The following is an 11262-nucleotide window of genomic DNA, read 5'->3' as shown; positions in this document are numbered from 1 at the left end:
CTTCAGGATGTCATGGGGTCCGGCCTCGGCTGCAGAGCGGAACAGATCTGAAAAGAGCGGCTCACCGTTCATTCCACACTACGCCCTGAGGAACTACTTCACAGTGTTCCTCAACCGCTAAGGAAGGCCCTGGAAAAAGCTAGTAAGTAGGTCCATTGTCAAGCTTTTAGATACCTCTGTTTAATAAGGAACCCTTCATAAATGGTTTATAAGTTTAAATGTTAATAAATAATTTAATAAAGCATTAATTATATTCAACCAGTAATAAAAATAACTTTTGAGTTGCCAGGTTATGCAATGACCAATTAGCATTTACCTTGTGGAAAAGGCTGCAGAGGATCTGGACCTAAATCCATTTTTAACAACTTATTATTAATAGGTAACCAATGTTATACATTTACACATATTTGCGTTATTACCAAATAGAAAGGATAGACATAGGCCAAAGGGATTGTATATATATATATATATATATATATATATATATATATATATATATATATATATATATATATATATATATATATAATGTGATCAGGTGGGCCATTTCTTCTCAAAACTGATAATGTACTTACTTTGACGGATAATGCAACAATGTAAAATAAGTATGCGTAAGTAGTAAGTGTGTACACACTTTATAATATCGTTAGTTTCATGTTAGCCTACTGAAAAAAACATTTCACACTAAAAATGGTTTCTCACCAAATTTGAATGTTATTACATTATTGGGTTTTATTACATTTTTGATCAGGTTATGTGCACATGTTATGTAATTTCCAGGAAACTATTACATTATTGTGTGACAGGGATTTTTCATAGCTTGGGAATGTAAAATTAGTTCTTGATAATGTCTTGTAACTGATCTATAAGCATTTGTAAATGATTATTAAGATTAATGAAAGTGTTTATTAAGTGTACCTTGTTAGAAACCACTTTTATATAAGACTGCCTGTCACAGAGGCATGCACAGTCTACAGTTAGATTAACAATACTCCAAATAAAAAACATATATGCTCATTAACATTGTATATATGAGATCTTTGATAAGGTTCCTCGTACCTTCCTCGTTGCTTTAAACAAAGCACATAAAGAACATGTGACCCAGTACTAGACAATGACTCCACCCAATGTGACAAGTGAGGAGCTGTCAGTGGCAGCTGTATCCTCCTCAACACCTACATACAATTCTTCCATGCGTTTGTGTAAAGACTGAACGTGACTTTGACCCATGCACTCATCAATGTGGTTTTCTTGTTTGGTTTGTTTGCAATAGTTAAACAGATCAGATATTCACATTATGTTTTCCTTCTTCCAATAAGTGTAAAATCTTGGTAAACATGGGAGAAGTTTTCCATCATTCTGTGTCCTCCCCCCTTTTTCTTTCTTGTTTTCTTCATGTTTCTGCACTATATCTCTGGTTTGTCTGCTCTCCCTTCCAATGTTCTGCTGTTTGTATCTCTTGTATTTTGTAAGGTGTCCTTGGATGTCTTGAAAGGCTCCTCCAAATACAATATATTATTATTATTATTAGAAGTTTGGTAAATGTACTTTATATTAATAAAAAAACAAATCATGTTACAGACGCAGATACACTATAGTTGCACATATTGATGTGTGTGTATGCACTCAGACATACCTTAAAGAACGTATCTAATATAAATAAGTGAACTTTAACATAATATTCTGCTCCTACCTTTGATATCCTGCGCAGGGCAATCCACTGGGAACTCTGCCTGCTCTGGTCTCCCATTCACTGTGAAGAAAATTATTTTTGTTGCCATGTCAGGAGTTCAGAGCCACTGATGTTGCACTGCTGATTTGTATTTAATGTTTGTCTCGCCTCGTTATTTTACGGGTAAACACCCCACCGCCGTGTTTTTATTATTTTATTTGCTCCACCTCCTCCTCTGCTCCTCCCTCCCTTTCCATCTTTTGTACTGTAACATTTTTCCTAACAGTCATTCATTCAGTAATGAATTCAAAGTAACTTTCAGTGTTTTTTCTTTGTGTGCATGTGTGTGTTTTTTCTTGTATTTGTTGTTTGTTTATTTTGTAGACCTTTTTCAAAAATCATATTTATGAATTATTATCTAATGATTATATTATAGTCGTGTAAATCATACTTATGAGATGGTATCTTATAAATATGAGATAATAAGCCAGGAACATTGTATTAAACATGTCTCATTATCTAATAATAAGATATCTCAGAATTATGAGAGTAATAAGAACAAATTAAGAAATGTATAACAATTTAAAGAACTATTAAAATAAAACAAATACAATGAAAGGAGAAATTAATGAAATTCTAAAGATACATACATTTTCTGAATTACAGTACCTTCGGCCGTATATATATGATTTGTGCATTGTGCAATATTTTAGGCGAATGTACAGGCTACAGTATATGCAACAAATAATTATAAGAAACATTTTTTAATTAGGAAATAATAAGTTATTGACAAAAAGAAAAACACTTAATAATTCGAAAAACATATTTAAGAACTGATTTTGTTTCATGTAGCAGAGTAGATTCACTTTAGTAACATCGATTAAGCGTTTAAAACAGAGTTAATCCGCCAAGCCTGTAGGTGGCGCTGTGCCGATGTCAAGACATAATATAACACATGCAAACCTTCCTTCCGCACTTCCTTGGTTGTCAGTTGTCACCACATGTTCAACCGGATGAAGACACCAGCGTGGTTCGCACGGAGTTGACTGACGGTGTTGTTTTTAATTCTACAATACATGTCTCGTATCATTCATTAATCTAAATGACTGAAACCAAAGCAGAAACGGCTCCTACGCCGGCAAAACAACTGCTGGCTCTGAATCCCAAACAAGAGTCAGAGTTCAAGAAGAAGGTGCAGGAGGCGAAGAAGAACAAATCTAGCAAGGTGGGTCGAGATTAATTCGTGGCCCTGGTAACACGAGGCTGCTGTTTCTTGGTTTCTTCGACAGTAGCTTCTTACTTTCAAAGGCAACAGGTGTTGCACATTATTCCATAACCCGTGAGAGTTTGTGACTTCATTTGAAATTTCAGCTATCTTGGATGCGACTAACGTTAACCCTTTTTACCGTGGTCAAATATTATATATATATATATATATATATATATATATATATATATATATATATATATATATATATATATATATATTGGTGACCTTTTAATACCTGTAACGTGTATATGTATCCACATTCAGTCAGATACGGCTAGTTATTTATATTGAATAATTAATTAAAAATGTCGGCTTCATAGTAACGTTAGGCCTATTTTTCTTGGACAGTCACAAACTTTGATACAGGCCGAAGCAGAAACGGTGGCCATTAAAATGTATTTTATAAAACTTTTTCTGTAACGAATATCAACATTATTATTTCCCTAAACACGTTTCAAGGAAACAAATATTTCTAGGAAAATATACAGTCAATAAAGTATTTTTTCTTCCACCTCCGAACCAGACCAAATAACTTCTAGATGTGATATAACTATACTAATACTACAGACTCAAAAATGAGTTGCAATAAAGTGAAAACTATTGGAGCGATTCATTTTTTTAATATTAAATATTCTTCGTTCGGGTTATTTCTATAAATGTATTTGATTACTGTAAAACATTTAACATTCAACTATATACATGAGTACAAGTTGCAGATTATCATTAGTTTCTTGGATGGTCTGTACACATTTTGTAGATAAATATGCATTTTTTGCAAGGTCCCATGAATTGAATAAGTTTTAATCTGATTTTAACCAAGAAAATCCTTGACATAAATTAGGAGGTCTTGGTAATTTAGTATATAATTAATAATAATAAAAACATACTAGTGTGACTCAAGCTACCTGTCTTTACATTTTACATTTACATTGCATTTTTAAAGATCTTTTATAAATCTTATAAGTAAAACAACTTATTTTATATAAATTAATATTCAAAAAGCACAAATGGTAACCAAAATACAGTTAGTGAAATATTAATAGATGCCAGTGCTTAACATAAAGAGTACATACAATCTTTTTGTGTGTTGCTTTTCCTCAAGAATCTGTATAAAGTCAGTCAAAAGCCATTAATATCAGGGAAAGACAAAAGGTCTTTTCTCACAGCATACATTTTGACTTGTGGAGTAAATGAAGCCGGTGTTACTAATAACACTATCGAGGGCTCTGTTCTATTCAAGTGGCAGGGAGCCAGCATGCACAGCACCAGGAACCTGAAACTGAAGCAGCTAAAGGGAACTCGGCCATGATTCATTTTATTATTTACACCAGTGACGTGTCTGCAAAGGGCCTTCCTCACTTTGCGTACATGAAATTTTCCCGTTAAACATATTTTAGAAGTGTATCTGCTTACTACTTAGTTGAAATGTGAAATCATAAAAACATGCGTAACTGAATGTTGCTTTGCAATACACAATATACAGATGTTAGTTTATCTTGTGCATCTTTGTCCTCTGGTTTATTGTAGTTTGATCTTTTCTTGTTACAGGGGGGCCGTTTGGACCCTGGAGTGGTTTATGTTAGTCACCTTCCACATGGGCTGTTTGAACCTCAGCTCAAATCTTACTTCGAACAGTTTGGGAAAGTCCTGAGGCTGCGGCTGTCCAGGAGTAAAAAGGTAGCACAGAAAATGACTAAATACACAAACCTATTCTACAAAGCCTTATTTAGGTGATTTGCGTCCGAGTAATTTGTTCTCATAAGATTGAAAGTAATATACTGTCCTTAGTTTGATAAGAATTAACATTTCGTTAACTCTCATGATTTTCTATCCTGTGCATTACAAATTTAAAGATTTAGATTTTCTGTATAAGATTTTAGAGTTTATCTGGACATCATAGAAGTGATCCTTCAGAGTTTTGTCTCAGATTGAAAATGACCTCAGATGTAACAGTGGTCTGAGGTCAGATAACTGAGCCTAAAGTATTGTGGCGCGTTAAGCTTATCACCTGCTCACCCATTGGCAGAGCGATAAAACCCATGTGCCAACAAAACTATAATTATCTACAGTATTAAGTCATTAATTGGAAACGCTTCTAAAAGGGAAGTCAGAATGCCCTTGATTGAATGCAGATGTGTGCTGTAAAACTATTATTGTGTGATGTTCATCTTTTTTTCTGTCTTTGTCTCAGACAGGTGGAAGCAAAGGCTATGCATTTATAGAGTTTGATTGTGATGAAGTAGCCAAAATTGTTGCAGAGACTATGAACAATTACCTTATGGGGGAGAGGCTCATCAAATGTGAGTATTGCTCATGTACAAGTCTGTTAATTACAGCATGATTCCCACTTTCCTAGATAGGATAACGTCTCTTCAGTCGATTTCCACCAGGCAGTAAAAATAATTAACCATCTCTAGTGTGATAACAATTAACAAGATGCATTTGAGCTGGTTAACCTTGTTGTTCTATCCTATGCATTACAAATTAAACAATTTAAATATAACACAATGCACATTTTGACTGAATAGAGCTTAAATGCACCTTGTAGCATGTCAATATCTCCTCCGATACTGGCTGCTAACAGCTTATGTTGACTAGCTGTACTTCTGCCAATTTAAACCTGGATTTGTTGCTCACAATGTAGCACTATCAAGGAAAAACAAGCTGCGTCTCCTGCACAAGTTGATAGTGAGTTTACTGAATAAATAATCATAGAAAGTCAAGTGAGTTTTTGTACTGTGTGTGTGTGATGCGAGTGCTTGGTTTAGCAAAAGTGAGAAAGGTGGATGCACCAACAGCTGTTAGGGAGAGAGAGCAGATGAGAGAACCTGCATCCAGACTAACCCTAACCCCTCGGTACATATGGTACTTGAAATGAAAGTACAGTCATGGTTTAAGAATTTTGTCCTCGACTTGGTACCAAAGTATTGGTTCTTGTGACATCCCTACTTAGAAGTGATCCTTCAGAGTTTTGTCTCAGATTGAAAATGACCTCAGATGTAACAGTGGTCTGAGGTCAGATAACTGAGCCTAAAGTATTGTGGCGCGTTAAGCTTATCACCTGCTCACCCATTGGCAGAGCGATAAAACCCATGTGCCAACAAAACTATAATAATGGATGGAATAAAATCATGAATTGCAAATGCCGTCAGAATGCTCTTGCTTGAATGCAGATGTGAAGCTATTGATGTTACCACATGGGTTAAGTCAGAAAATAATTCTCTATTTATCCATTTATTATGTTAATGCCATGATTGTAAAATGTGACCTATCTTTATTTATATTTTTAAGTGAATATTTAAGATCTGTTACAGAAATGGATCCAATAAAGATGCTATTTACCAGATTTCCCCCCCCCCCCACACTTTTGTTAGACCGTGATTAATATACATGGTACTCGCTGTTAATCTGTAAATTGCTTGCTGTTTCTCAGGTCACGTGATTCCACCAGAGAAAGTGCATGAGAAGCTGTTTGTCGGCTCCCAGAGGGAATTTAAAAAGCCCTCATATCCTGCTGTAACGCGCTACAACAAGACGCACACAGAAGAGGAGGTCACCAAATTGAAAGACAAACTCCTGCGGAAAGAAGCGAAGCTCCGCAAGAGACTTGCAGCACACGGCATCGACTACGACTTCCCTGGATTTGTGAGTGTTTTGAGATTGGGATAGTAAAATAACATGGCGGCTAGTGTATTCTGAGCTTGAAGAGTCATCCCTGGAATTAAAACGGTCAACCTTTTTAAATGGAGGTTTATAGGTGTACAGCTGAAACCTGGAGTTTATAAGTGTACAACAATGTAGAGCTACTTTACTGGTGTCTATACTTTCATTTGTTGGCCTCCTGTTAACCTCCAGTGTTCTTTCTTTTCCAGGCTGCCCAGGTGCCTCAGAAGAAAAAGTCCTCTGATTCCTTGGATGCGTCTACATGTAGTAATGTAAGGCCAACACTAATATTAGAAGTGCAGAGTATTGGCACAGACTGAAAATGAGCCCAGGTGTAGCAGTGATCTGGGCTCAGATAACTGAGCCTATAGTACTGTGGTGCATTAAGCTTATTGCGTGTCTCTTGGTGACTGCGTGATAAAACCCATGTACCAACATACTGTAATAACTCTGGAAAACCAGAGCTGCAAAGATTTAAGGGGGGGAAAATTAACACATTGACAGAATGAGCAGGTTTCATTTTATTTATTTGCACATGTATAAGACTAAAGAAAATCCAGATAATGAAAAAATAATAAATGTCAGTAGAGGTCAAGAAGCCATGCGCTTATACAATGGACCTCCCCTCAACTTGGGGAGAAAAACAACTAAGTTAGCACATCGGGAAATAATTGGACATCATGAATTAAATGTGGTGACAATTTCCTTTTAACAAGGATAACAAACTCTTGATAGTGTTTACTTTGGCGTTCCATATCTACAGCACGATATCTGACGGAGGTCTGGCCATGTTGCGTTTTGTTAAAAGGAAAGTTAAGATGATCAACCCTGTCGAGTGTTATATGAATTAATTTAATTTAATTCAGGATCTTTTTCATGCGTTGCTAATGAGCTCCTCTTCCATTTCAGGATGCCACACCAGTCTGCACCCCCTCTGTCCTGGAGAGGAGGAAGTCCACAGTCATTGATGATGATGCAGATGATGAAATTGTCATTAGGATGCCACCTGTAGAGAAAGATGACTGCTCCTCCTCCTCAGAGGAAGACGGTGACAATGAACAGGACTCAGAGAGCGAGGAACCTAATGAAGAGGAGGCAGAGTGATGTCCTCACTGTTTTATTGTGGACTTGGTTCTCTCGCTGCATACATCAGGCTCATCTTTGAACTGTGTTCAGAAATCACAGTGCGTCTTTCAGTATGTGGAAATCGCATTACATTAAAGACGCTGGTATGAAAGGTTCCACCATTATTGTGTGTATTACACCAGAGGGCACCATGGATGGTGCTTTTTAAAATCATCAGTGAGCCTGATTTATGGACAGTTGTGACTGGACTTCTTTGACGGTCTGTTTCCTTTGCCATACAGGGCAACTTATTTTATTTTTTGCTTTATGCACACTTGTCTAAAAGCGTGGTTAAATTTGTACTATGTAAACTATGATCTTTAAAAATAAATAATGTGAGAAGGTACTCTGGAGCAATCCTTTTGTGTGTGTTATTTTTCAGAACAAGCTACCAACAAACTCTTGCATACACACTGGAAGCGCTATTATTAGCCTTTTTTATGCAAAACACATTTTGACATGTCTCAGCAGGAAAAGCATGTGTAAATAAAATGAATGATGGCTGAATTCAATTTGACTGCTTGAGGTTCTGGGTTGTGGTAATGTACATGTTACTTACCAGGACACTAATGGAACAGAGCTGTCGTTAATGTCAGTAACACCTGTGCTGTTCCTGCGATACGAGTCAAATTGTCTGCTGTGAAAAAGATCCTTCACAATATGAAACTTAATGATAATGACATTTTGCATGTTGTAGCTTTGACCCCTATTGAATTATATTGACTGCTACTGTATATTAATGCTTCACATGAATAGATGATATAAATTGTCACCCTCCTTATCACCAGAGACTGTATAACAGGTGATTAATTCACATAATCTTTGGCCTGTTTACAAAGTTAAACTGGTAGTTGTATATAATGAAAACTGGATTGTATTGTGGGGACTACCTGACACAGTGGGGTGTGTTTGTGGCTCTGAGCTACATTTGTAATTTTGATTTTACACATTTGATTGAAATTAGAAAGAGTTAGCTTCTTTATGTACAGTTTGTTAGTTCTTTTTTTTTTTTTGGTCCCAGGGCATCTTTTCCTACTTCCAGAAATGTGTCCCTGAACTTCCATTTAGTCTTGACCCAGACTGAACACTTGAATCCTCACTTTTATCTCCTGGTGGAAGAAGTATTCAGATCCTTTACTGCAGTAAAAGTACTAAGACTGCACTGAAAATACTCAAACTCATTCAGAAATTCACCGAAGTAAAAATATGTAAGTATTTTCAGTAAAATGTAGTCAAAGTATAAAAAGTAAAAGTATTGACTGTGCAGGAAAATGTTCCCTGTCAGTGTTTTACTACTATACATGATGTTTTTGGATGAATATTACTGCTGCACTATGTTGCATTTTACTGCTGTAGATGTTTATGGTTGTCTAATTTTAGCTCTTTTATATCCTGTTGGTAGTTTAATCTGCAGCAATGCATCATATTCTAAAAGATATGTCAGTATCTTTGTCTCCTGTAAGAACCACGTGTCTCTAAAAAGTCAACATTTCATGACTTCCTCAGAAAAACATATTCCAGCTGATCCAAGAGGCTTTTTAAAGATTTTATTTAGATTAAGGAGAGTTTTCTCAACACGTAAAGGTTTAAACATTTAAACATTTAAAATCGACACATTTGGATTTACATGGTTTTCATTGGACAGTAAAAGGTATGACAATATTTAATCTGGAAAGCAACTAAAACTGTCAGATAAATGTAGTGCTACTGCACTACATTGCAAAGTACAAAATAAACATAACATGAAAATACTCCAGTATAGTACAAGTACCTCAAATTTGTACTTAAGCACAGTACTTGAATAACAGCAGTTAGTTACATGCCATCACTGCTTTTATCTTGTATGCTACAGTACAAATGTAAAGCTGTAGGCTTGTTGAGTGGAAACTACCATTGCACCGCACACAAATCACGGACCCCACGTGTCCAGTAGATGTTGCTAGACGTCAAGTTATACACACCCATGACACACACCGACAGGCTTTTCTTTTTTTTTGCATTGCCATGCGACAGTTTTCCAAGTGCCAACATCATCCCTGGATCGACTGCGCCTGCGCACGACGATCCCATTCGTGTCCTGCAGGCAGCATTCCGGGTGGAGAGAGTGAGTGAGAGAAAGAGAAAGACAGAAGAGATTTGAGGCCGTATACTGTATATTTACACCAAGAAATACGAACTGTATGTCCAAACCAGCCGCGGCGTCTAAGCAGGATATGGTAAGTTTGAAAATGAATGTTGTAGGCACACCTCCGCGCCTCTTTGTCACATTTTCTTCTCTTTGTGCTGCCTGTCTGTGAACTGACGTTTCATTGAAAGGAAGGGCTTCGCTAGGGGCTAGCTTTAGCCTTTCTCCCCTGCAGACAGTGCACACCTACTCTTGTCTGGTACAGTACAAAGGTTGGCAAAATGTTTTTAGAGAGAAACAAAAAAAGGGAATGTTTTATGGTGAATTACAGGGAAAGCTTTTGTTTCACGTTAGCAGTATCTAGTAGCTCCTTTGGTTTGGCATTGCTAGCAGTGATGATCAGGCTTTGAGCTAGCTGGAGCTCAGCTAACGTTGTAAAAAAAAAAAAAAAAAAAGGTGTGTGTGCGCGTGCGTGTGGCAATATCGACACTAAGCACATCTGTGAGACCATGATGAGTAAGCTTGTCAAAGGTGAGAGTAGGTCTGGTGTGAATTGAAAGAGGATGGTACAATTAAAAGTAATTTTAGGGTGGCAGATTCATAGAATAATGCTTTAACAACAACAAAAAATAAATGACATGTATTGTTTTTTGCATGGCTTAAATTTGACAGTTAAATCAAATTGTTTCATTATCGCTAAATAAACTAAACAAAAAAATACAATTAGTAACTATTGTCGTAGGCAACTTGAATAACAGGAAACTCACACTAGTTATTGTTTCAACAATATAATTGCACGAAAAAAACAAAGTAGTTATGGCTCCAAGAAGGTCATATGTCAATATTAGCTTATTCAACAGCAGGATCACCCCAAAATCCTGGGCTCTTACTTCCACCATGGCCAAAAGTATGTGGACACCCAAACATTACACCCATATGTGATGGTTACACATCTCATTTGAAAACCTTGATCTTGAATCTGCTGCTAAAACAGCCTCATCTCTTCTGGTAATACTTTCCACAAGATTTTGGAACCTGGCTGAAGAGATTTGCTCTCACTCAGCTACAAGAGCATGAGTGAGGTCGGCTACTGATGCTGGGTGAACTCAAACAGTTAGTCGATGAATAAATAAACCAAAAAAAGAATCGGCAGATTAAGCCATGATAAAAATATTTGTTAGATGCTGTCTGACTGTTATTATAGCATTATAATTTCCTTTGTGGACAAGAAGAGTCCACATACTGTTGGCCATATAGTGTATAACACTGGGTTAGCTTTGTAATTAACTAAAGACTTAAATGAGTTTTTACTGTAAGTATCAAATATCTGAAATTAATTTAGAGTGATGAATTGTAATGTACCAGGAGGAACCAATAATGAAGAGATTTGATAATGAATTGACTGTC

At 36.4% G+C, this 11262-nt stretch overlaps 3 protein-coding genes and 3 non-coding genes across 29 annotated transcripts in view; 5 read left to right on the top strand and 1 right to left on the bottom strand.

Annotated features, from left to right (window-relative positions):
* Positions 1 to 1829, bottom strand: part of LOC115026471 (high affinity cGMP-specific 3',5'-cyclic phosphodiesterase 9A) — an 8834-nt gene extending 7005 nt beyond the window's left edge. The window contains exons 1-2 of the mRNA XM_029459314.1: positions 1694 to 1829; positions 1 to 47 (exon numbers count right to left, since the gene is read on the bottom strand). The exon at positions 1 to 47 is cut by the window's left edge and continues 103 nt beyond it. Coding sequence (XP_029315174.1) covers positions 1 to 47; positions 1694 to 1781 — 135 coding nt within the window. The 5' untranslated portion in view covers positions 1782 to 1829. The remainder of the gene's footprint in view (positions 48 to 1693) is intronic.
* An 813-nt stretch (positions 1830 to 2642) lies between these two features.
* Positions 2643 to 8076, top strand: nifk (nucleolar protein interacting with the FHA domain of MKI67). Its single transcript, XM_029458357.1, has 6 exons — positions 2643 to 2897; positions 4491 to 4619; positions 5134 to 5242; positions 6376 to 6587; positions 6815 to 6877; positions 7515 to 8076. Exons 1-6 carry the CDS (start codon positions 2775 to 2777, stop codon positions 7707 to 7709), a joined length of 831 nt encoding a protein of 276 aa, XP_029314217.1. The 5' UTR covers positions 2643 to 2774; the 3' UTR covers positions 7710 to 8076.
* Positions 4866 to 4995, top strand: LOC115026875 (small nucleolar RNA ACA64). Its single transcript, XR_003834339.1, has one exon. It is a non-coding gene; the product is annotated as a small nucleolar RNA ACA64 (small nucleolar RNA).
* LOC115026874 (small nucleolar RNA ACA64) lies at positions 5919 to 6048 on the top strand. Its single transcript, XR_003834338.1, has one exon. It is a non-coding gene; the product is annotated as a small nucleolar RNA ACA64 (small nucleolar RNA).
* LOC115026876 (small nucleolar RNA ACA64) lies at positions 6917 to 7045 on the top strand. The gene has a single exon (XR_003834340.1). It is a non-coding gene; the product is annotated as a small nucleolar RNA ACA64 (small nucleolar RNA).
* A 1667-nt stretch (positions 8077 to 9743) lies between the features above and the next one.
* Positions 9744 to 11262, top strand: part of clasp1a (cytoplasmic linker associated protein 1a) — a 78371-nt gene continuing 76852 nt past the window's right edge. For all 24 annotated transcript variants that reach the window (XM_029458481.1, XM_029458474.1, XM_029458470.1 and 21 more), the window contains exon 1: positions 9744 to 9946. The gene's annotated coding sequence lies outside the window, so the exon portion shown is untranslated. The remainder of the gene's footprint in view (positions 9947 to 11262) is intronic.

Source organism: Cottoperca gobio, chromosome 21 (assembly GCF_900634415.1).
Source record: "Cottoperca gobio chromosome 21, fCotGob3.1, whole genome shotgun sequence".
NCBI classification, from domain to species: Eukaryota; Metazoa; Chordata; class Actinopteri; order Perciformes; family Bovichtidae; genus Cottoperca; species Cottoperca gobio.
This window is presented reverse-complemented; position numbering and strand designations above follow the sequence as displayed.